A 27,541-nucleotide genomic window follows, 5' to 3' on the forward strand; every position below is an offset into this window, starting at 1 on the left:
GATAATTACATACACATAAGGGTATTAGTGGGGAGAACCCTGTATAATCATTACGATGTGGTAACGTTGTTTTGTGTTTCTTTTAATTAAGATGGTCCGTTTTGGCCTAAACCAAGATGGCCGCTATTTGCAGCCTGCACTCGAGAGATTGAAATGTGACGAGAGGCCTTGCTGAACATGGTTGGAAGTCACCTGACCACAGCCTCTGTCTGAATTAAAAGTTTCCGTGAGGACAGCAGCTCCGGGCTTGCTGCCAATTGCCCTTGGAAAAGAATAAAGCCACAATGAACTTTGATAACTTGCGGTGGCTTCACTATGGTTCCAAGGAAGAGCATTCATGAATGTATCGATTGCCTAGCTTGAGTTTCCTTCTTCCGTGTTTTTATTTTTGTGATTTTTCCGAGCGGAGGTTTTCTAAATGTTGCCAGACAACATCCTTTCCTGCTCGCTCTGCTCAGCGGCTCAACGGACGTTTAGAGTTTGTTTGTTACTTTTATTTTTCAAGTTTTATTATAAATAATGTTAGACTAGAGAGGGTCGAAGGCCACTTCTTCCTGAACCTATGTTCGTGAGGATTGATGCTGATCGAGAGGACGGCGACTCGGGAGACTTTACTGAGAGACCTGTCCTGACCCTTTTAGCTAGAATAGGTAACTATGAGAATAATGATTTTGCTATTGATTGACTTTCATTTGAACTAATTTAGATAAAAGTTGACATTTGTTTGAATTCCAGTGTCGGGTGGTTATTTCCTTGTCATTTATTGAGTTACATATGTATTTCCTATGTTTAAAATCATGACTCAGGACAATTTCTTTAAGGTCGCATTGACCTCGTTTTAGATGCAGATTGGTTTAGGTTTCTCTCCTATATTCAGTGTGGATAGAGAAGTAGAATGAATGTTAGTGTGATGGGCCCTAGTGTATGTTGTGAGTATGCGCGTGTGACTGTGGATTTACTCTGTCCGTGGAAGTAGGGAGAATGTATATGCTCCGATCTGCAGCAACGCCATGCGCGTGCACATCAACTGTCCGTGCGCACACATGGTTTGTTTCCCTTCCGAACAAAACCGACAACAATAGAGTCTCGTCAAGGCGAATGTAGCGCATGCGCTGCGTTCGACAGGTGAGACCTAACAAAAACCTGCTTTGTGGAGTTGTTTAAAAAAAAAAAAGAATGCTGGATCACAACAACATGGCAGTTTACTCTGCATTCAAGCGAGCCAAATTTTAATACACCAGCAGGAATACTTTCGGTACATTGCCAGGCAGGTGATGACCCCTTAATAAGGTAGTTGTTCTTTCAAGAATGGGTAAAGTTAAGGGCCTCCATTGACCCAAGGTTTCTGCCAGATACCCACCAGCTTCTAAAGGAAACCTTGCAGTTCTCCCACCCATAAATGAGGCAGGAGAGCTATGGTTTTGCAGAAAGGGAGCTCCACTATTTTATAGTGGAGCCCCTGTTCTGTCAAATCCTAAAAGACCCCCATAGTCTGACAGATCTGCTGGCCCATGTCCTCCTCTTCTCAGTTGTTGTTGATGAGTGAGCTACTACTGTGTGTGCTCTTCCAGTCATTGAAACTCTGTTGAGCACGTGCCAATTACTTGTTGAGGTCGTCTCTTTTAGAGACACAGGGAAATGTGGAGACAAATGAGTGATAGTTTTGACTTCAACTGAGTGGTGTCAGCTTCCTAGGTCTTCTATGGCACACTGCTGCAAAATTACACAATTGCATACTAGTTTTCAGCTTCTGTCTTTGGGCCAGATGTACAACCGTTTATTGCAACTGCAAAATTGGTCTGTCCATGTACAAACACTATTTTGCGAGTCGGTAGCCTATTACCGACTCACAAAATAGGGTTTGCAACTTGCTATTAGGAAGTGGCATGCCAAGGGACTTGTAAAATACGGTTTGCGACTTGCTATTAGGAAGGGGTATGCCAAGGGCGTCCCTTCCTAATAGCGACTCGTACTTCAATGTACAATTGTTTTGCGACCCCAAAACACTTGCAGTTTACCACCTACTTCAATTAGGTGGTAAGCCACTCGCAAATGGGAATGGGTCCCCAGGGACCACTTCCCCTTTGTGAATGGATGTGGAAATATTTTTTAAGAGCAGGCAATGGTCCCAAGGACCATGGCCTACTCTTAAAAAATGAAACAGAAACGTTTCATTTTTCTTTTTTAAATGCAGCCCGTTTTACTTTAAGGAAAACGGGCTGCATTTAATTAAAAAAACCTGCTTTATTTAAACAGCAGTCACAAACATGGTGGTCTGCTGACCCCAGCAGGCCACCATCCCTCGGAGTGCTAGAAATTCGCTATGGGGTCGCAAATCGCACCTGTCTCATGAATATTATTGAGACATGCACTTTGCGACCCCAGTAGGAATTGCAAACAGTGCCTGAGACACTGTTGTAAACTACAATTTGCGAGTCGCGAAACAATGCAATTTTCGTACTTACAAATTGTATGGGTCGTACATCTGGCACTTTGTCCTTTACAGACAGATAGAGGAAGACCACAGGAATTACAAATATTTCTGCTGACTTGAAAGGTATAAAAAAACTGTAACAGAAAACTTTATGCACTAAACTGATTCAAATATTTAACCTGGGGTCAAGGTGATCGTTCCATATTTTTTCATACAACACATTTATTAATAGAATAACGCCCAATATAAGTTGCTTCTTCAAAACAAATTTATCAAAACAGTATGAATACCACAGACTAAATGCGAATGACCATTTAGTACATGCAGCTCCTAGTTCTGTGCATTGCTATTTTGTACACACACATCCACTCATATGTATGCACCCACACACGTGCACACACACACACACACTTCCCCACGGAACAATGTGCTTCTTCCACCATGTGAAAATCAGAATAAAATAGAATTCTATTTACCTTCGATTGTTCACAGCACATGTTATCTGTAAAAAAACAAAATTATTCAGTAGGTCAAAGATTCTCACTGTTGTTGGCCAAAATATTTTCACTACAGACTTCACAAAGTACCCACAAATCACACAAGATTTAGGGAGTTATTTATGTGGCTGAGAACCCTGTCCACCAAACTGATGGTCTACACACTTTATTTGGAATAAAATGGACTCTCATGTTTCAGCCATCAGAGACCCAGCTGGCAGAAACATTACATTGATGCCCCCTTGTACCTTAGAACATTTTCCCCGTTTGATAATGCCAGAAAAAGCTTGCCAACCCTAAACAGAAAAAAAGAAAAATGTCCCCCACACAATGGAAGAAAACTCCTTAGGTGTGAAGATCATTAGCTTTGTGTTTTTTCAAAACAAACTCCTCCTTTCGGATTCAGTTTTTGGAAAACAAAATGCTTGCTAGATGGCCACATGAAACATGGCAGATGCTCAGCAAATTTACAGTGCCTTCAGAGGACTGGCAGCAGCTCGTTTCAAGGCACAGAGCTCTCCACAAGGCAGACTGAAGTCCTCCAGGGCAGCGGAGAGCATTCCTTGGCTGCCCCGGTGGAATTGAGTACCGCCCACCAAACCCTAAATGACCCCCTTAGTACACTAATAAAGAAGGACTCAAAAATAACAGTCAGGGGGCATGGCTTGCGGCCGAGCGTGATGGCTGCCACCTAGAGAAGCTCCGGGTACACAGTCACTTCCCCGAGCAATCCGGTCTATAATCCGGACAAAACACGGCTCCAAAGGACCCGCAACGTAATCCGGAGGAGCTGGTGTCCCGATCGTGGCACTTGCACGGCGAAAAATCAGTCCTGGACGCCTGTTCGACCACAGTGCGAGGAGCGGCCTAGATGTGCACCGGGAGCCGGGGGCTTGCCTGATTGTTGGATCCAGCAGAGCGGCGCTCCGTTATGCTACGACGCTGGGAGGTGCTCAGCGCAGACCCGGTGACCACTCTTGGAGGAGGCAGTGGGGAGTGGCCCTGCCTGCGGACATTCCCCCCCCCTCCTCCCCGCCCTTCTGTTATTCGGGTGGCGCTGTGCTGCCCGCCCGGGACCAACTGCCGGCGAGGTAAGAGCACGGAGGAGAGAGACTGGTGCCCACGCGGAGAAAAAGTGCGGGCGAACAATAAGACCACAGGGCCCCATCAGCAAAATGCCCCAGGGCGGGGGGAGTGGTCCTGATTGCCCAGTGCCAGCCATTGACGACCAGGTCGGATCGACATGTGCCCTAGACGCCAGCACTGAAAACAGCGTATGCAGGCGGGGGAGGCCCTTCACTGACGTTGCTGGAGACTTGCTTCGGAGCACCAAAACTGGAACGTGCTAGACGGCTCGGAGCTAGACGGCAGCGGGGACTCTGCCCCATTCGGGCTGCGCTGGGGGGACTGGGGTGCAAAAGCCCTTGAAGTGATTGTTTGAAGACCCACGGTCTCTGGCGGTGCCCGATCGACGTAGCGCGGAGGTGGCGGGGATCCACTTGTGCCTGACTGGAGTGGGCCCAGGGCCTCGGAGCCTTCCAGGTACTTTCGCAGCGAGAAAACCGACAGGCCGCACGTGGGACGACAGCCCCGTGGCTGGCGGCGGCGATTACCGACTGCATATAAGAAATGCCGGCTTCCATGTCCAGCAAAGATTCGCAGGAAAAAGCGACAAACCAGGGGGAGGCGAGTAAGGTGACGCTTGATGATATTATGGCCGCGCTTACTCAGGTCTAGTCTACGGTGGGCACCATTTCAACCGATGTGTCTTTTTTGAGAGCCGACTTTCAAAAGATGACGGCGCGAGTCACGGAGGTGGAACACATGACAAAATCACTGGTTGGTGACACCACAGCGCTGCTTCGGAGGGTGACTCACCTTGAGGCCGAGAACAAAACTATGGCGGCGAAGCTCGATGACCAGGAGGGGCGCTCACGCCGCAATAACGTCCGAATTACGGGCCTTCCCGAGAGTGAAGGGGGTCAGGCCATGTATATGTACGTTGAAGAACTCATCAAGACACGACTCTAGCCGAGAGGGTTATCCACCTTCTTCTCGGTTGAAAGGGCGCATAGGGTGCCGGGTGGCAGGCCTAAACCGGGGGCACCCCCCAGGCCGGTGTTGGCGCGCATCTTTAACTTCCGTGACCGAGATGCCATTTTACAGACTGCAAGAGTGGCCCCACCGATTCGAGTCCACAACTCGCTCCTCTCCTCTTTTCCGGACCTCACAGATGCAGTCACCAAATGCCACAGAAGCTTCCTTGAGATAAAAAAGGATCTCCGGCGAAGGGAAATTGCCTATTCAATGCTATTTCCAGCGAAGTTGTGAGTAGTAGCTGATGGAAAAACGTGGTTCTTTGATCGCCCGGAGGAGGCCCGAGAGTGGCTTGAGGAGTGGCGACAAGTGGAAGGACGTAAGCGACCAGAAAAAAACATCAGCAGCGGCGGCGAGTGGAAGAGAGCCCCGAGGATCCCGAACAGACACGAGAAGGAGGCACGGCGCATGAGGAAGAGACAGCGAAATGAGAAGAGGAACCATGGATCACGCATATCGGCACACGCAGAGACGGAGTACGATGGTAGTGTAAGGCTGGCCAGGTTAACGATTGGGGGTGGCCTTATGTGATCTTCTATAAACACTAAACGGGTGGGTGAGGATCCACAAGTGCAGGGTCCACATGGCGGCCGCAGAACGGTCTCGAAGTACAATGGTCCTAAGGAAGGGGATGGACTGTGATGATCACCGGACTTCTCACCCCCGACACGCAAGTACTGTTACTGGGAAGGGGTATAAAGCGCTCTGCAAAGTTGGGGTGGCGAGTAGTTGTAAGTCCGTCTAGCAGGGAGGCAGGGTGGGGGGTGGAGTGTTGGGTTTTGTTGTTATGGTTTGGTTTTATTTGTTCACGTTTTGTATGCAGGCACTTGGAAATGATATGTCCTCACATGAGAATGCAGAGACTCCTTCCACACTCATCCGTCTCATTGACTATACGTCTTGCTGATTATGGCAATATCACACTCGCAGTCAACTGAGCAGGGGCAGAGGCCGGACACAAAGGAGAGATCCCTAACACTAATGACGTGGAATGTACGTGGCCTGGGGGATAAAATCAAGAGGGGTCTTGTACTGCAGTGTATTAAGCGAAGCTCCCCAGCTGTTGTCCTGCTGCAAGAGACGCATCTCACTGGGAGTGCATGTCAGGCGCTAGATAGATGGGGGTTCAGGATGGTGGCCCACTCAGAGTTCACGTCAGGGTCCAGAGGGGAGGGCATCTTGGTATGTAAACAATCGCCAGTTATAATACACAAAACGAAAACGGACGCACATGGCCGCTTTGCGGCTCTGGTGGGACAATGGGAGGGACACGCTATCAACATAGTGTCGGTGTATATTCCTCCGGCGCTACAGGCTGTTGCGCTTCCGGCCCTGAGTGACTTCCTCCTTGGTCTCCCGGAAGGAGAACTGCTGATTGGAGGGGACTTTAATGACGTGGTGGACGGGGATATGGACCGGCACCCTGTGAGGGAGCGGGCGAAGGGGGGGTCGCGACTCGGGTTTTTTTGGGAGGCAATGGGGCTGGTGGACGCCTGGCGACATCGGCATCCCATGGCGCACCAATTTACTTTTCATTCGGTGGTGCATGAAAGTTTATCGAGAATAGACCACTTTGTGGCCTCCTCGGAGAGCCTCAGGCACGTAGACTCAGTGGACATTCGGCCGAGAGGTATTTCAGACCACTCGCCAGTGGTCTTAACGTTAACGTATCATCAAGGGGGAAGGCGGTGAATATTCCCCATATTTCCTGGCTACTTGAAAGTTCCCAAGATCATGAAATCCATAAGCACATCCACACAACAATACTTCAGGGAAAATGCCGGGTCGGTCCACTCCCCGTCCACCCTCTGGGAGGCCTATAAAACCGTACTCAGAGGACATGCTATCTCCTCTATATCGGGCTATAAGTAAGAACAGCGGCGATAACTCACTGTCTTGGAATGGGAGCTCCAAAAGGCTGACACACAACATTCACAGGATCCGACTCCCGCTACGGCCCGCACCCTACACCTCCAACAACAATTGCATAGGGAACATTTGATGGGGGTGACTGTACTTAGGCTGTCAGCAACGAGACATAAAGTGTACGAGGCCGGTGATAAAGCAGGGAAGCTGTTGGCGTGGCTCGATAAAAGGGAGCGAGATAGAAAGTGGATAGCGCAGCTTAGAATGACAGATAATGCAATGAACGCTGACCCGCGAGCCATAGTCCATAGGCTGGCGCAGCACTTTCAGCAGGTGTACACATCACAGTCAGCGATGACAATGGAAGAGGCACTGACCTATATCAGGGATATTGCGATGCCCAAGATTGCCCCGGAGACAGCCCTCACATTGGAGGCGGATCTGACGACCGAGGAGCTGCAGGTAGCAATTGGCTCCTTGCAGACGGGAAAAGCGCTAGGACCGAATGGAATCCCCGTAGAGCTTCATAAAAAGCTGGCGGAGACAATGGCCCTGCACCTGCTCAACATGTACCGGGACAGTTTGACGAAGGGAGAACTCCCACGGGATCAATGTGTAGCCACAATAGTGGCGATCCCGAAGCCAGGGAAGCCCCTAGAAGAATGTACATCGTACCGCCCCATTTCCTTAATTAATGTTGAAGCTAAAATATTAGCGAAGGTCCTTGCGCTGAGGCTTACTCCGCATCTCGCAACCCTGGTTCACCTGGATCAATCAGGGTTTATGCCTAATAGGAACACGGCGTTAAATCTGAGGCGACTACATGGAGTGATGGCCCGTATACCTTATCTTCAGGAGCCAGCAGTTATCCTCTCATTGGACGCCCGTATGGCGTTCGATATGGTGGAATGGCCCTTCTTATTTGCGGTTTTGACACACTTGGGGTTTGGCCCACGGTTCTGTGCGTGGGTGCGCCTACTCTACACAAAGTCACTGGCCCACGTAGCGGCTAATGGACACATGTCCGAGGACTTCCCACTGTCTCGTCACCGTTACTGTTTGCACTGGTGCTTGAGCCACTGGCGGCATGGATTAGGTGGGAGCCTCAGATACGCGGACTGAGATGGATAGCAGACTGGGAAGATCGTATATCGCTTTATGCGGATGACGTTCTGCTTTACCTGGCCTCACCCAGGCGCTCCAGCTTGGTACTTCTCAATTTATGTGACCAATTCGGTCGTGCATCAGGCTATACTATCAATTGGAACAAATCAATACTTTTCGTACTCCGGGGCCCGCCGCCACAGCTCCCGGAGGATTGTCCACTGCAGATCTCGGTGGCGGGATTCCGGTATTTGGGAATCTACATCACGGCGGACCCCAATGAATTTTTTAAGAAAAATCTTATGCCTCCCCTGGAGCGTCTCAAAAGAGATGCCACCCACTGGGGGACTCTTCCCCTAACGCTGCTGGGGAAGGCAGCGCTTTTTAAGATGATGGCACTGCCTCGATTCCTGTATGCCCTCGAAAATACGCCATACTCGGTGCCGCCCACCTACTTTAAGCACATTGCGGCTCAGGTCACAGGGCTACTGTGGGGGAACAAACCTGCACGCATCGCGCAACGCAAGCTCAACAAAGGGTGGTACGATGGGGGCATTGCACTGCCGGACGTCCAGCTATATTACTGGGCGGCGCATTTGAAAGTCATTAATCAATGGGTGCATGCTCCACAGGCGAATCCCGCCTATAAGGCAGATAGATATGGGCTTGGGCTGAAGGCATGATGTCCGCACTTTACAACAGAAAGCGCACGCCGATACTACTTAGACCCACTAGGCAGACGATTGACATCTGGCATGTAGCGCATGGTAAAATGGGATGGGCAGGAAAGATAACTCAACTCACCCCTCTATGGGTGACACAGCGGCTGGGCGTCTTGAGACACTGCAAGGGCTTTGACAAATGGGATGCAATTGGAATATCAACAGTGGGTGATATGTGGCATAAGGGAGGAATAGCCACGTTCGAGCATCTCAGGGCACAATATGACCTGGCGCCCTCTGAACGCTTTAGATACCTGCAGATCAGACATGCGCTACAGGCGGCCCTACCACCCGGCACAGAGGTCCCTGGGACCACCCCCTTAGAAGATAGGCTTTTGACAGATTGCATGTATAAACGAGCCATCTCTTTCACATACAGAAAGCTAGTGAACAATCTCCCGGACCCTCACGGGGCACTCAGGGGAAAATGGTCATGAGATGTGGGCGATTTTGACGACTATGAATGGGGGGAGGCGCTAGCCTCACCACGGGAGGTGGGGATACCGTCTAGACTTAAACTTGTGCAACTAAAAATCCTACATAGAACTTATTACACTAGATATATCCTGCACACAATAGGGTCAGCACCACATCCGTACTGCCTGAGACGCTGCGGGGAGGAGGGTACTTTCCTTCATACCTTGTGGGAATGTCCCAAGATAATGGAATACTGGGTAAAAGTGATGAGGACCATATCACAAGTGGTGGAGATATCGCTGGCGCCAGAGCCCAGAAGATGCATTTTAAATGTATGGGAACCGAATGATCTTACGCGCCCAGCACAGGAATGGGTAACAACGGGGATAATGGTGGCAAAACGCAACATCGCACAAAAGTGGGGGGCGAAAGAGACACCGTCACTTGCCGCCTGGTGTGGGGATCTCGATTTGGCCATGGTGGCAGAGAAAGCAGTGTTTGTAAATCGTGGCTGCCCGGGGAAATGGAACAAGATATGGGGGGCCTGGAATAAGTACAGGGGATACATTTGTGAACCCCCCGACATCAGAGTAGAGGAGGACTCAGATACTGAAAACGGAGGGGTGATGGAAATGTAATGTGAAGATTGTTCTCAATTTACGGAAATGTTTATGATTTTGTAACATCAAGTGCCATAATCTTTCAACAATGCAAAGGTAATGATTATATGTATTTGCTTAAATGTATTAGAAATGTCTATGCCTTGAACATGAAAATAATAAAAACAGTTTTCAAAAAAATAAAATAAAAAAAATAACAGTCAGCAGGAAAAGAAGCATATTGTTAATTGAACATACTCTAATGCATACTGACCAGTAAGTAATACCATTGATTTTAGGAGAAACACAGACACAACAAGTACTAAATATTTAATGTTTAAACATTTGAGAATTGGTGAAGCTAAATAGCTGCCCAGTAATTAATTGATGATGCCAAACAATAGACCATTGCCTATAAACTACATTCCTTTTCTCTTTGCCCTCCAAGGGCCATATGTACACATTTTTTTGCGATTTCCTAATTGCGATTCTTTGCCTACTTATTGAGTTTCATTTAGCAATTCCTAATATGTCACACTCGCCATACCTCATACATTTTAATGAGATAGGCCACAGTTTGTGACCCACTACACAGGAATGGTAGCCTGCTGGGGTCAGAAGACCACCATGTCTGTGATTGCTTTTTAATAAAGCAAACTTTTTTTTTAATTGCAACCCGTTTTCCTAAAAATTAAAAACAAATCTTTGAAGTTTCATCTTTTAAGACCAGGTAGTGGTCCGTGGGACCACTGCCTGCTCTTAAAAAAGATCTTTTTTGCATTGTCAAAGGGGCAGGAGTCCATAAGGGACCCCTTCCCATTTGTGAATGGTTACCACTACCTTTTAGTAGTCAGTAAAAAATAAATAATTTGCAACCGTAATTCGGTTGCAAAACATTCATACATAGCACTATATTTCACTATTTGGAAGGGATGCCCTAAACATGCCCCTTCAAAATACTGAATCGCTAAACCAAACTGCGATTCGTAACAAGTTACCAAATCATAATTTAGCATTTGTACATATGTAAAAGCATTTTTGTGGTCGGAAATGGCCGAATAAGGCCCTTTCCGACTGTAAAATGGATTGTACATATGGCCCTAAATTTCACAGCATCTCCAAACTTCACACTGCCTAGGTGACATGAACCTCGCATGTTTATTCTACCAATACACCCTAAAAAACACATCATTTGTACCTCCTGCAAATTGTGATAAATTATCTATCCTTACAACAACATCCTGGTATCCATAAAGACGCACGCCCCAACATTGCTCCAATTTAAGAAAGAGTTGAAGACTCACGTCTTTAAATAACACTACATCACAGTGCATTAATCATCTACTACTCAGCTTCCTCTCCTATTACACGCTGTCTTTAAGTTTGCCTTTGACTATGTACAGCACTTTGCTGCCTTTGGGCTAAGTTTGTGCTATAGAAATACCATATACATACATGCATATGCTTACAATACTGGCATAACCTCCCAACAAGTATAAATCCAACATCAAACACAGCACTCCTACCCCACCCTGTCACCTCTACGTCTACATAGCCCTTTACTCTGGACATAATTACCTCACAGCAAACTACTACAAAGCATCCTCATACACAATAAAAGACAAACATAGTAAGAAGGTGCCATACACAGAAAAGGGTGCCAGTATAAAAGACCACTCAACTTACTGTATTCTCATCTAACATGGAATAGAATGCACCATAAAGTATTCTAGTTCTGAAGAGAACTGATGAAAATCAAGGTACTAATTTTAGTATTTTCAAAACAGCTTACTCTCAAATAGATATGAATCAAATATTACAATTTCTTTAAAAAAACAGATAGACTTTTATGGCCACTTTTCAACAAAAGACTATTATCAGACCCATTGAGGAGTTCCTGCAGAACTTTAATAAGGAAATAGATTATATTGTGGAAAAAGTAGATCATTAGGGGCAATATGTACAAAAGCATTTATGCTGTCGCAAAGGGTCCTATTTGTACAATTGGGGTGTTAACGACTGCAAAATGCTTTTTCATAAGTACAAAATACAAATTGTGATACGGTATCAAGTTACAGAATCACATTTTGTGTTTCACGATTTGATATTTGGAAGGGGCGTGTTTAGGGCGTCCCTTCCTAATACCAAATCACAGAGGTATGCATGTTTTGCAACCAAATAAGAGTCCCAAAAAATTCATTTTTACCGACATCTCAGCAAAGGTGGTAATCATTCCCAAATGGGAAGAGTTCCCCATGGGACTCCTTCCTCTTTGTGAATGTTGATACCAATATTTTTGAAAAGCAAGAAGTGGTCCCTCGGACCACTGCATACTCTTAAAAAATGAAACTTAAACGTTTCATTTTTTTCTTTTTAAACAAACCCCATTTTCCTTTAAAGAAAACAAGCTGCATTAAAAATAAAAAAAATAAAAAGATTGCTTTATTAAAAAGAAATGACAGTTTCTGAAGTGGATTTAGCTACTATATGCCAAACCTATGGCGCAGGTAATAGTAAATGGCCATTCCTCGCGGGAGTTCAAACTGGGAAGGGGAACATGCCATGGCTGTCCTCTCTCACCATTAATTTTTGCAATGTTAGAACCTCTAGCGACTTGGGTAAGGGGCGATCCAATGATAAGAAGGCTATAATGGGCAGAAGGATATGAAGATAAAATCTCACTTTACGCAGATGACATACTATTATACGTTTCATCTCCTAAGACCTCCATCAACAGCACAATGCATATATTCCCTCTTTTCGGTAAATACTCTGGTTTCACTATAAATTGCTCCAAATCAATTGTTTACCTACTGTATGGATCACCACTATCACTGCCACCCGAATGCAGGGCATCAATAGTGGAGGAGGGATTCAGGTATCTGGGGATATTTTTTACGCCGCACCCAGCCCTATTTTATTCAAACTACCTGCATGCCCCATTGAATCGCCTACAAAATGACGTGCGCCACTGGATAATATTGCCATTGTCCCTACTGGGCCGGGGAGCGTTGTACAAAATGCTGGCATTGCTGTGCTTTCTATATGCACTACAAAACACCCTCTACAAGGTCCCTGAGGCCTACTTTGCAAGCATTGAGAGCGAAGTGAGACTGTTATTATGGGATGGGTAACCCCCATGGATAGCCGCCTGGAAGTGAACAAGAAGCTGGTATGAGGGGGGAATCGCACTCCCGAATATTATATTATATTATTGGGCATCTCAACTGATGGTCATTAATCACTGGATTTACCATCCCCAGGCGGTCCCCGCTTATCGGTTGGATAGACTCTCAATGGGCCACAGAGGTTACAAAACAGCATTTTATGCGAATCCTAAACATCAAAAACTCACGGGCCCAATTGCACAAACAGTAACTATATGGCACCAGGCAACCGAAAAACGTGGCTGGCACCGGAAAATAACACAAGCGATGCCCCGATGGGAGGCAGAACAATTAGGTAACTTAAACAGATACCTTGGATTTGATAAATGGGACACTATTGGCATCTCAGTGGTAGGTGACCTCTGGAAAAAAGGAAAGGTAGTCTCATTCACAGAGCTGCAGAGAGAATATAAAATGGCAAATCAAGAAATATACACGTACCTACAAATCCGACATGCCTTAATAACGCTCATTTCCAGAGGTGAGGAGATCTCCGTTAGAAGAGAGACTCCTAACTGAGCCCCTGAACCGTGAGGCAATCTCTATGGTCTACTGAATGTTAAGTAATAACCTGCCAGACTCACTCCAATCACTGCGTGCATGCTGGCAGGGAGACATCGGTGATCTGGAAGAAGAGGAATGGCAAGAGGCACTGGCCTTTCCATGAGAGGCAGCGTTCCCACAGAAACATAGAATAATCCAACTTAATATCTTACACAGAACCTATCTCTCTGGGGGCACTCTGACTATATTGGGGAGGAGAGAGAACTCAAGATGTCTATGGTTGTGTATGTACAAGGGTACATTTTACCACACCATTTGGGAATGCCCAGGTATCCAACCATTTTGGGTGGCGATAAATGCCAAGATGCAAGCAGTGTGTGAAAAAGAGATCCTCCCAACACCCAACCTGTGTCTGCTCAGCATATGGGAGGTAACGGATTTAAACACCGTGGAACAGTCCTGGGTTACATTAGGGATGACTTTGGCCTAAAGTAATATTGCATAAAAATGGGGAGTGGGAGACATACAGACAGTAAAGAGATGGGAAAACGACATGGATAAAAGCATGATTGCTGAGAAAGACATCTACAAAAGTAGAGGGTGTCCTGGAAAATGGGATAAAAAATTGGGAAAGTGGAATACACATAGAGGAGAATTACGTATCTCTTCCACGAGAGAATTCAATAGACGTGGGTCAGAATACTCTGTTAGAGACCGTGATGACGATAGTGGTTGAATAGGCACATCAAGCCTGTAAAACTATGAATGTATTATGTAATGTGACAACCTAATGTGTTTAATTGTAGCAATGATATATGACTGATCAATGTTTAATAAAAAGATACATTTATATATATATATTTTTTAAAGCAATGACAGACATGTGTCTGCTGATCCCAGCAGGCCACCATCCATGTGATGGCTGCAATTCCTAATGGGCCGCAAATTGAGGTAGGTCAATTTGCGACCCATTAGAAATCACTATTGACAAATTCTATGTTTTTGTACATTAGGAATTGTGATTCGAAAAGAATCGCAATTTGGAAATCGCGATCTCTAAATTCTGTACATGTGGCCCTAAAAGCTGAAGTGTATGCCAACAGTCAGGAACTAATGAAAGTAAAAAACACAATATTGATTTTGTTCTGCTAAGAAGGACAGGCTAGCACTTGGGTGATCAAAGGCACTAAACAAGAACTCAAAGTGAAGAATTGAATGTGTGAGTGGCCCTAGACTCAAACTCTGAACACAATAACCCATAATAAACACATATGAATACTCTTTTTATGTATTGCCGCACAAATATATCAAACATCAAAATAAAGATACTAACAAGCCCATCCTTGTTCTCTATGTCATATTTATCTATTCTTTTTTTTCCCAATGGATGCTCCAATATCCAAACAGGATAAAACAAAATGAGCATATGGCATGGAAGTATTATTGGTGCAGCCAGTGCTTTGTCCCACAAGACTAAAAATAGTATACACTCTGAAATGTCACATTTTAAGTATACCCCACATGAGGGGGCAGAGCCTGCTGAACATCTCAAAGAACTAAATTTGTGGAGGCTCTGGCATGACTCTATTTTCAGACTGGACTCAGTGGTTACTCTAATGTGCTGCTCCCTCAGTGGAAGGAAGCAGAGACCCAACCTGGGAAGAGCCCCTTAATGATAGATGGTGCTGCAACAGGACTGTGGCCTGAAACAGACTCTCTTCAGCAGTGTTTAGTCCTTCTGGTAGTGTGAAACCTCCATGGGGTGGTGAGAGTGTCTGATTCTGGGTACCCCAGCAAAAGCAGTACTAGATAGATTGGTTTGGCTACCCAGATCAGCACTGGGAAGTAAAGGAAAGAGGATGTGCAGGACAGCACAGGGATGTAAAAGAACCTACACAAAGCCAGTCCCATCACTGTGAAGTAACAGCAAGCCAAGTGCCCTTGATCATACATGTCGCTCAGATCACTGTTGCTTGTGTGACACCCTCCTAGGAGGTAAGAGATGCACTCTTTTAGCATGCTATCATGCCTTTGAAGGAAAGCAAACAGAAACTGAAGTGCATCCTCTTTTCCCAAGCATCATCCATATTGTGGGAGCCCGTAAAAGTTGTCCTAAACATACTCACACTGGGAAGCCAAGATTAATGGAGGGTGAGTCATGAAAGATGGGCATGCTATTGGACCACCAAAAAATCAACACAGGGAATTAAAAATAGAATATCCTTTATGAAAGAAATGTTGGAGGAAAGGACGAACCTGTGGCAAAGACCGAACTTGAAGTTGGTCCTTTCAATTAGAGTGTTTCAAAAGTGGAGTCAGTGATGCAGGAGGTAGAGATGACTGTGTTGTCATTTTTATACTATGCCTTGATACAAAGGTGGGATTGCTGGAAAAGGCAGCTCAGCTTCATTGGTCAGAATCCTAGGGACCTTATTTACCCCTTATGAAAGTGATACCTTCCTTATGGTGACACATAAGCTCTGGAGGCATATCCTTCTGCCTCGATCTCCATGGTGAAAGTAATGAGATTGTTCAAGAGCCGCCATACAGTAGCTCAGTGTTGGGAGGAACCAATCCTAGTTTAGTTGGTGCACCCCGAACAATGAGATTGCCTAACCATGGCAGTGATAGCAAAGAAGATCCTAGTCCTGCAGTGGAGCAAAATTTACATTGACCTGTGTAGTGTCTTGTGAGTTCGAAATAATGGAATCCTTTTGTCTCCTGATGTACTCCGTAGATCTGTGATGTAAGTGTTAGAGCATAATGCATTGAAGGCAGGTTTAGAATGTTGAGTTCGCAGTTACACGCAGACGAATACAGACGTGTAAAACTAAGTTCCGTGCATGTCATAGTCATTGGCGGGTACCCTGGCTAGGGAGGACGCTACAATCTGAACCTCTGCTGCAGCATGCAATTATGGAAACAAACGCTGCAAGGGATAGAGAAGGAATTGTTAACACAAAGACTTCAAGCCTCCCTCTGGAATTCAGAGAAGGTGAGAGACAAACATTAGGAAAGAATACACGTTTTCCCTCATCCAAGTGCTGCCCAGGACTTAGTGGACCACCCGAAATTTGAGATGACTGTATCTGATATTACTACATCCTATGGCATTTGTTTCAGGGGGAAATGATAGCAGTGAGTTTAGTTATTGGTTAGTTTTAGAGACTGCTAATAGAGCTTTAAAGTATGTACATTGTGTGGTTCGGCTTCCCTTTTTCGACCTCCCGCTCAGTGAGCCAGGCACAAGTATCCTTGAGGATACATAATTGCCTTGTGTTAGAGACTGCACATGCTACATTTGTGAATTGTACTTTTGTATTTTTTCATGCCTTGGCTTGGCCTGCCCGAGGAACAAGCATGTGCATTTGTAACCGATGGAGCGAGCCGAGCTGTGCTCTATGCATTTTAAAATAAATATTTGAACATTAACTTGGCCTTTAACTCGCCAACTTCATCAATATCTCCAAAATCAAAGGTCTCCATGAACACTGCAGCCAGTTGCTTCTGAAAACTTCCACCCCAGACATGCATCACCTAACAAATATTCGCCTGATACCTAATACCTATTCCAAAAGCAATCTATGGCAAAGGAAAGCAAGCAGTGTACTCAGACCAACCTGGAAATAAAAAACACTCCAAGATCATAGATCAAGGTTTGCACCTGGCCAAAGAAAAGCTGTGATTAATTTCTTTAAAGTGGTTTTATCCAAAGCATTGTATAGATAAAAGACTTACCTCAAAGTGACCAGCATAATATGAACAGCAAAAAATTAAGCTATCAAATACTCAATATATGGTCATCAATGATAAGTAATTGCAAGTAGAAGTGGTTTTAGGAAAGACTAAAAGAATCATACAGAAAGAACGTAGTTCCAAACGTTATAACTGACATGGTTTACAATGAAAATAAGACTCTGTATGAGGACAGATAGGAAACAGAGATAAACATAGATAAACATGGCAAAGGAGTTGATGGAAATGTGTCTCCTCCCTGTTTCATGGTGACTGTGAACAATGTATCCACTCATTTGGGGCAAATGTGGAGTCACCACTTACAGATCAAATATTTGCCTGACAAATACAATTCACCTCATCAGGTATTCGGGTGTGATCCTGCCACTAATACAGCAATTAGAGAAATCAATAAACAGAAGCTTAAACAGGACTTATGGGCCCTACAACCCCTCCTTGCTGCTACCCAAATGACAATTTACAGACTGACAATGAACTAAACAAAGTTCTACCTTTGCGTGAGGTCCCTGCTGGGAACAACAGTCAACCCACTGCCTACATTCACGTCCTTTGCTCATGGGCTAACTTACTATGATTTACTAGAGATTTTCCCAAGTTACAGGAGGAGCTCTATCACTGGTATACAGACCTAACTAGAATAACCGCAATGGGGGATCTTCTTTGGAGGCATTTAGACATTCTTTTTAACATCATTGTGCTTAAGATTTGTGAGAGGACTGTGAAAAAGGTGTAAACTGACCTTCAGCAGGACCAGCTTGAGGTTCCAAAAATAGCCCCAGCCCAACATTGACAAAAAGTTACAGGCCATACTAAATTTCATTAGAAAGAAGGTGCCAAAGCAGAACGCTCATTGGGCTAAAATAATGCACAAAACACAAAGATGAGACTGTGCATGTATTTTATGGGAGACTACTACAAATGTATCCATTTACAGAATAATGGTCCAGTGGAAGGTTTCCTTTAAAACTGGAGACCCTTGCATATGTATCTGTTGTAAACTGAATTAATGCAACCATTCAGTTACCATAGTTATTCAATACCCATAGTTATAGGCCAATACAAAATGCAGGTCATTCGCTGTTTATATTTATATTCACATTGTGTCATCATGTATGTACAGCACATGAAACTATTTCTTGGGGACAATAGTGCAGACGACGCAGTGTGTGAAGGTGTATAAAGTGACTATATACAAGTAAAAACAACAGCTCTTAATTACAATCCCTGGTCTTTACATCAATCTATATGGATCATGTTACAATTTACAGTCTTTTCTTCTACAGTACACAATCAGAAAATACAGACCAAGGGATCTAATTGTCGATGTTTCGACCCTAAACGGCATTTACAGGGACTCATCAGGACAAGTCGTAAGAATATTGTAATTGCCCAACCACTATGTTTCATAAACCTTAGGGTATCACGCAAGAGATCAAACTTTGGAATGTTCAATCAAACACACTTGCAGACTGCTTTTATTTGCTGGCAACAAAAGCCATTGCAAAATGTATTAGCAGCAGCCAAATATTGTTATGGCTATTGAGAGTGGCTCTCTGAAGAGCAAGAAAACAAGTTGAAAAAGGGGAAGGAGAGACTGATGTTAGCAAGCACGCAGTTTTCCCAAGGGCACGGTTCACAAAATGTTGGCAAGGGTAGTGCTTGTAGAGGAAGAAGGCAAAGCTGGTGCAAAGGAGGTGGGGGAAGCAGAATTCTGCTGGGCAGCCAAGGACAGGGAAGTAACTGTTACCACTGTAATCAGCCTGGTCACTGGTGGGGCGAGTGTCCTTTGCTGCAGTTAATCCACAAAGGAGGGAAAGTGACTCCCACATCCCCGGCAGTTACTCCCTGTCACACTAATGCTTTTGATGAACATATAATGTTACAACACAAACAATTAAAACACATGCTTTGACAACACGGTTTTTACATCACAACTGCCATTGCATTGCATGATTTTACAACACATGCCATTGCAACCCATTTTTAAAAACTACCATTACAACGCATTCCATTACAACGCATGCCATTACAACGCATACCATTACAACACATAATACTTTTAGGGCAACAGTAGGATAAGTGTTGGATAGTGTAGGGGTAAAAATTACTATTCCCACTCCACTGAGTGCAACAGTAGGGTAAGTGTTGGATAGTGTAGGGGTAAAAATTACTATTCCCACTCCAGTAAGTGCAACACGAGCGAACGTGTTGAATAGTGTAGGGGTAAAAATTACTATTCCGATCTACCCCAAACCCATACCCACCCTAAAACTAAAAAATCTCTATTAATTACCTTATAAATCGTTGTAATGGCATGCGTTGTAATGGTATGCGTTGTAATGGCATGCGATGTAAGTGCAGTTGCATTGTAACAGCTGCGTTTTAAAAGCAGTGCGATGTAATGACTACATTGTAATTAAGGCTCCCTGTTTTCCATTTTTACTGATTTTTACAGATAAATACAGACCGAAACCATTTATTTTCTTGTCTGTATTTATTTTTAAATGTGGATAAAAATTGAAATTGAGTGTTTTTGGAGTGATTCTAAATACACTTTGCCATGACTGGCAGGCCAATAACTGTATGGATTGATAGGTAAGGGGGTTAAAAAAAAGTATTTTAGTAAAGAGGCTTAATCAGCAGTAGCTATGCTGAAGGCTGATACTGAAATCTGGATATTTTCATATAAGTGCATTGATTTATCTTCTGCCGGTGTTTATATCACTGAAACCTGGCATGCATTCAAACATGACTGCATATTTATTAGTTAAATAAATGTGGAAATATACCAGTTTCAGCTCAGTTTCAGCTCAGTTTAACCCATAATAAATATGGATAAATACAGATAAAAGATGACAACAAATAAATATGGATAAATACAGACGGAAATGTCCAAAAAATAAACGCCATAAAACCGGGAGCCCTCATTGTAATCGATGTTTCCCACTTTTGATAACTACACACCTACCTCAACACATCCCCAAGTGGGCGCTACCTTCCCACTTCACACCGCAACCACCAGCACGACAAGCGGACTAGTGGATTCCCTATATGGATGACACAGATGCTTACTGCACTCTATACCCTCCGCCTCATTTGACCTTCTATGTCTGTCCGGAAGGAGATGACTGTCTACAAGCTCCAACAATACAGATAGATTAGAAGGGCCTTTATGTTCCTGCGGTAATAATGGATAGGCCCATACTATTTTTAATTTATTTGGGAGCAACAAACTCCACACTGAAGGCATCAGAAGTGCCTTATGTACTCCTTCCAGTAACAAAAGTAAAAGCAGTCAGTCTTACAGGAGAGCAGGTTATGGAGCAAATAACAAATTCTCTCCAAATTATGATAGGCCCCTTAACAGAGCAGCACAAGTTCCCTTTCAGTCCAACTTGCCTTGTTAACCTGTTTGGATGTGACTTATTGTGTAAATTGCAATGTAAAATTCATTGCACACCTGATGCTTCTTCCTGGAAATTGAGAGCCAGGGTATATTCTTACAAGCCTTTCAATCATCTATTAACTCTTCAGTGCCTTCATGTGCAGCACTCTGTCCCTCCACATGTGTGGGCACCACACCCATGATGTAGGTCTGCTCATTCAATACCCTCCTGTTCAAATAAAGTTAAACCCTGGAGCCAAATTACCATGGATACCACAACACAAAATTTCAAAAGAAGGCAAATTGGGTATCAAACCAGTCATTAGGGATCTTTTACAACAAGGCATCTTGACAGAAATTAGGGATGGCCCTTGAAATGCACTGATTCTTTCTGTAAAGAAAGCTTCTCCAGAACCGATGGAAGGCCTATCTTTAGTTCCGTACAAGATTTACGAGAGATTGCAACCCTCCTGCCCAGTGGTACACGATCCTGTCACTATATTGGCCAGAATACCCGTTGATGCGAAATACTGCACTGTCTTGGATTTGAGTTTGGCTCTTTTACAATTCCACTGCATCGTAAACGTCAGTACCTATTTTTGTTTCAATTTGACAATAAAAACGTACTGTTGGACACACCTGGCTCAAGGCTATACAGAATGTCCATCCAACTTCTTGGGAGCATACAAAAGTGATCTAGATACTCTTACGTTACCTGGAGGTTCTTAATTCAGTACCAACATGGCCTGCTTCCAGCCTCTGCTTCAGAAGAGGCTTGTAAGCAAGACACCATTGCACTTCTATGTTATCTGGCAAGAAAGGGCTACAAGTGATCCCCTAAGAAATGTAATTAATACAGTACTGCATTAACAAACATAGGGCGTAAGATGGTTTTTAACCTCAACAGGACACGAAATACAGCACGGTCAGTTTATATGTGACCTTTTGCAAGCTCTTTTGTTGCTCTCTAAAACTGCAATTATTGTTAATTGTGCAGTTCATACATCATCAAAAGATCATGTTTCACTTGGGAATGCTTTTGCAGGTTGTGAAGCAAAAGAACTAGCGTTTTCAGTATGTTCCCCTAACATGGCTGCTAAAACAACATTACAAGGTGAATGTCATAAAACTGATAACTGTGTTTAACCACAGTATGTACAACAACAGGTTTCTGCATACAAATAATTTTCTTGGTCTCAAGATGCCGAACACTTTGACTATGTTTTTGCCTTGGACCATGGACGTGTCTGAACTAATTTTCAGCTAGGCTTGCACAATATAAATAACCTATACATATAAAAAGTGTGAAAACTTACAAAAAAATCCAAAACAATAAACATCTGAGCTTCAAAAACACACTTGTAGAAATGTGACAGCTGCATCAGGCAGTAAATTAAAAAGGCACTACAGTATTAAATGGCATATGCAAGTTCCTAAACATGACTGCTATTCACATGCCATAAATTGCGAAATTACAACATACAATGCACGTCATATGTGGCACCATCAACCATGGCTGGTTTCTAAGTAACACCATTTGCGTTTTGCTGATTCCATAGAAATATGGGGATGAAACTGCCACAATGGAAGTCTTAATATTTCATATTACAAATACAAAACGACAGCTACCGGAATGTAAAGAAAAAGGTGACGTGATGACCCTTTCATTCCTTTCATGGGACCATCTGAGACTTGTGTACATTGCACCACAGCTCAGCTGTTAGGGTATGCAGCATTAAACATTGAACTATATTACTAAGTATCTGCCCTTTTTTATTATTCAAACTAGTACAGCAAAGGGAGTGAGTACAAAACATACATGTTGTACAGTTTTCCGTAAAAAAGACTGAAATCATCAGAATGACCCACAGTCAAAATGTGAACAGGAGTACCCAGTAAGACTTGGACCCTCAACCACTCTCAACAAAATCAGCTCAAAACACTCACATAAATGACCTGCAGTCACACAGTCTGTATGTTACCTTGATTGGCCCTCAGGTCTGGACATACAGATTTCCTCCAGGAAAACCTTGCAACTCCAAGCCAGCAATGACAAGGTTTGCATGCAATGACACATGTAAGCCTGACCTTCAATCTCGAATACCTTTGAGAGATTTTGGAACCCTGATTCACTGAAAATGTGGGCGATGAGAGAGAGCGAGAAAGAAATAAAGAGAGCGAGAGAGAGAAAGTGTGTGTATCTCTTTTGCTGGTTTTCCGTTACACATCTCCCCATTATCACATGAACTAAGACTAAAACCCCATTTAATATAGGCTCAGGAACTCTGATAAAACTTTAATGCTGCCCTATGTGTCTTACTGACTTCTTTGTGGACTCTGTAACAGGCTTCACATTATGCAGGAGTTAGCAACAATCTATGTCCCCCCAAAAGAGGGTAATAGTTCAAAGAAACATGTAAGTCTTTATGATCTTATCACAGGCAGCACGATTTTTTCTAGGGCTTTAACAAAACAGTAGCTGTAAATCATAGAATACATACAGGGTTATTCACAAGAGTAATTTACACCAGTGGGCAAGTTACATGTAGAATGTTACTCTTACTCTTTTGGGTAAATTTACTATTTTTGGTTATTCGTTATTTATGAGTGTAACATTCCTCAAAAGTGTACACTTACAAGTCTCCACTCCCTGAAATTGGGGTGAAGCCACATTTACAAATGCAAGTTACTACAGCCAAAAAAGGAGTCAAAAAGGAGCACCACGCATGGCCAACCAGTGATACTGCAACACCCTGCCATAGAAAATAAAGGAGGCAGGGGGGACAGAACCTACCTCTCCGAAGGAAATAATGTGAACTTTAAATAACTTATGCTGGCATTTAAATATGATTAAAAATAAATGTTCTTTTATGTTAAAACATTTTAATAACATTTTTAAACGTTAAAAATGTAACATTATGTTTTAAAAAGGATTATCCTATTTTAACTTAATTCTATACATAACTTTCTGTCCTTTTTACTGCATAATAGATGTAAGCATTTTACTTTAGGTGAGATTTATTTTAACAAAGCTTTCCAAAATGTTAATAAATTAATATACTTAAATTAAAGAAATATGTAATTTGCAATTAATAGTGCTATAGAATTTTCTATTGTGTTCTACATTTAAAATAAACATATACACTTATAAATTCAATTACATTACTATTTAACACAAAATAGTTGTTATAATTTTTTTAAAGTTTAATAAACACTTTTTACATTTTCCCTACACTTTACCATAGGGAGCTCTAATACCTATTTATATCTGATCTATGTATTTATTGTTGTAACTTGTTCAACTCATTTAATGTAAAATGATTTCCTATGAGGTTTTATTTTAAGTCTCTACCTCCATTATTTTCTCTGGGAGAGTAGTGCAGTAACAGTGGTTAGCCGTGTGTGAGGATGGTCTTACTCAAGCTCTGAGTACATTTACTACTAGTTTTGGTCCTTTTTGGCTGTAGTAATGTAGATAGGAGAGATGGAGATTTACACTCGTAGACGTGTAAATTTGTTTTCTGTAGAAAGTAAATAGTACAGCTGTAGTCCTACTTTACTTACCACAAAATGCAGTTTGTGAATCAGGTCTATTATTTCCAGAAAAAAAGGAGAATTTTACGCAGGGAAGATAGATCTTTCAACACATCCACACATCAGTGTCCCTTCTTGATATGTACTGCTTGTGAATTAACACTACTGATGATTAATAGTTTTGGAGTACAGGATGCTTTTGATGTAGCCAACAGGGTGCTTCAATGGCCAGTTAAGTGGGAGAGAAGAGTTAGGGAAAAGACTTTACCACAGTTGTTTAAACTCTAGACAAGGCACAAAAAATCCAGAATAATGAATAATATTCACAACAATATGAAAGATTGACAGAAGAATAAGGCAAGAGGGTCCTCAATTCCCAATAATATTTGTCGTATGTATAGTAGCTGTAGTCCAGACAACTGTAGGAATGAAAAGCATTTTCATAGTATCAGTGGTATTCTACTAAAGATGTACTTTCCTTCGATTGGTGGTATTTACATTACATTTGCATATGACTGCTACAAGCTAGTAGAGAATAATTTACAGTACAGCAAAGTCTTTTGTCATAACAACAGTTGGTAAGTAAGTATGAAGACAGCTGGACAAAGTATGTCTTCATGAGACATATATACGCAAATTACAAATAAATATTTAGATCAGTTTGAAGAAACATATACAACTATACAACGAAACGTAACATGATATGTTAATTTGGTATGCACAAGATGCAGATTTGTTAATGAAATTATTTTAGTTAGGGCAATGGATTTGATAAATGTAAAACTTCGACTTCAAGCATTACCAGTGAGAGAAAAGAATTCAATGATTATACAGGGGCATATCTAAATGGCAAAGCAACATAGCTACACAAAATATGTCTTCTGAGGAGTCTGACATCAAATATTAAGCTACTTTCTAGAAACCTTGAAGAAAGTGAGCATTCTTGAAGGATCCGCCAACACATTTTTGCACATATTATTATTATAATTTACTGAATCATAACCTTCACTAAAGCCCAATGATAAAACAACATATTATAAAGCACTGAACATTGATTCAAATGAAAAAACAACTTAACAAATGCAAAATGTGACAATCAGAGGGAATAGATGGGTCTGTAATACAACCTATAACTTTTTTTGCAGTCTTCTCTTTGCTATGTTAAAACATATTCTTAGGAAACAGTAGTCATGCCATACGTAACATAAGACAAACAAATAGAACGATTCAACCAGAAGGACAAAACTGACAAACATAATCAGAAGGTGATTTTCTCTGCCTTGTACCTAAAATGGTAAATTCCCAGTTCTTAACAACAGAATGAAATGGCATAGAAAATGATTTTGTAGGGCACTTAGATATCACTGTTTCCTATTAAAACAAGCTGCTTCCTCTATTTGTGTGTAACAGTTAAGGTTTATGAAGTGTAAAATGTAATAAAAAATGTTTTGACAATGCACTCGTAATCCCACAACTTCATCTTTGGCACTGTTTTCCAGCTCAACATATACATATGATTAAGGTTTAATCATTCTAATGCAACTTTTACGGACTTTGAAAACATAAATAGATGCTCTTCACCAGAAATGAGTTCAATTTGATTATGCTCTTTTTCTGATACCATGAACAGATTGAAAAGTACGACATCCCAAACGGATAATTCTCTAAGGGCTGTATAGTAAGCACTTACTGTCCCAATCTCTAGTCTGAGGACTTCCATATTAAATAATGCCACTATTATTTATCCCTTAAATAGAGCAACTGTCGATTAGTGTGAGTAATTGCGAAAGAATACCTCTTGAATGCTCAAAAATAGTTTATAATTTGATGAACAACGCTTCCTACAAAACATTTATTACAAGAGCACGTAAAGAAAAATAGTATACTGTAAAAATAGTCTGGCACTCAATAAAATATTGAATGTGGCAAAGTGCTGAGTAGTTCCAGCAGCACTTGGTCCCAAAGGGCTGAGTCTTCTATGCACGCGGCTGTGGGGAAGGTGGCAGCCCATTTTTGGATGGCTTTCAGAGTCTCGTTTCTTGAGGCTTTGTTACTTCCATTTGGGTCCTCCTTTTTCAGTTGTACTTTCAGCACAGTTCACCTTTGGCTTGGTGGGCCAGCTTCCTGGGTTGGTCCTCTGGGGCCTTGCTGGCGATTCTGCACTTGCACCCTATGGGCTGCTTCTACATGGAAGCTATGCAAGCATTGGCAAATGTCGTTCTGCTTTTGATGTGGTTTAATTAGCTCAAATGAGCCTCAGACCACCAAGCATAATTGGAATGTAGATGGGTTTTATTAGAATCCTCTGTGGGCCCATTTCTGGCGTATATTCTCTGCCGTTTGTTCCACATTGTTTGGGTGTTTTGACGTTTTGACTTCTGCACTGAATTCTCCAGGATGTCCTGGCTGAAGGTTGGAGGGATGTCGCTGCCCATGGCATTACCTGTTTTCTTTTGCTTTTACTCCCGCTGACGTTCATTCCCATGGAGTCCAGGGGTTGTCTCCTTCTTGTCGTCTATGTCTTTTTCCTCCATGTTACCCTGAGATGAAGAATCCTGTTTCGGATCCTGTTGTGCCACGCATTGAAGCTCATCTGAATGAATGAATGATTTGAGTCTTATCGTGCGCAAAACTTTGCCCAATGGGCGTCAAGGCGCCTAAGTCAAATAATCCAGCTCGTCAATCAGAAACAGCAAACTTTTATTAATACGCTTTGGTAAATAGCTAGGTTTTAAGGGCCTTTTTAAACAGATCCAAAGAGGGAAGAGTTTTAACCTCAATTGGGAGAGAGTTCCAAAGCTTAGGGGCAACCACAGAAAAAGCTCTCGTTCCCCATCTGGCTAATCTGGTGCGTGGAACTACCAATTGAAATAATCCAGCAGACCAAAGAGTTCTGGAAGGGCAGTAGCGAGTAAGCAAAGATCCAAGTGCATTTTCGGTGTCAGCCACAAGAGCCCTGTAAGTAAGACATAGAATCTTAAAAGAGATTCTATGTTGGACAGGAAGCCAGTGAAGATCTCTCCTAGCATTTGTAGCTGAGGATGCCAGAGGGAGGGCCAAAACAAAACGTGCAGCAGCATTCTGCACAATCTGCAGTCTATGGATCAGGCCTTTGTTGGATTCAGCATATAAGGAGTTACAGTAGTCAAGCCTGGAGCCTACAAGAGCCACTGCAATCTGCTTCCGCGCCTGCAAAGAGAGATAGCTACGAATCCTATTTAGGATTCTAATAACACCCCAACACGTGGCCACAGTCCTATTTGTTTGGAGCGTCATGGAGAGTGAGGTGTCAAAGATCACGCCGAGATTTCTGGCGGATAATGAGGGGGTGGGGCAGATTCCGAGAGTAGTAGGCCACCACTAACTCGACCAGACGTCTAGATCTTTCCCAAAGACCAAGACCTCTGTCTTATCGCCATTTAACTTTAGGGAGTTGATAATCATCCAATCTGCAACATG

General features: G+C 43.0%; 1 protein-coding gene across 2 annotated transcripts in view; it reads right to left on the minus strand.

The window, feature by feature from the left end:
* Positions 1-27,541, minus strand: part of LOC146855739 (natural cytotoxicity triggering receptor 3 ligand 1-like) — a 145,688-nt gene that overhangs the window by 14,910 nt on the left and 103,237 nt on the right. For both annotated transcript variants that reach the window (XM_085650650.1, XM_085650651.1), the window contains exon 5: positions 2,911-2,936. In XM_085650650.1, the coding sequence (XP_085506776.1) occupies positions 2,911-2,936 (26 nt within the window). The remainder of the gene's footprint in view (positions 1-2,910; positions 2,937-27,541) is intronic.

Source organism: Triturus cristatus, chromosome 4_1 (genome assembly GCF_964204655.1).
Source record: "Triturus cristatus chromosome 4_1, aTriCri1.1, whole genome shotgun sequence".
Classification (NCBI taxonomy): Eukaryota; Metazoa; Chordata; class Amphibia; order Caudata; family Salamandridae; genus Triturus; species Triturus cristatus.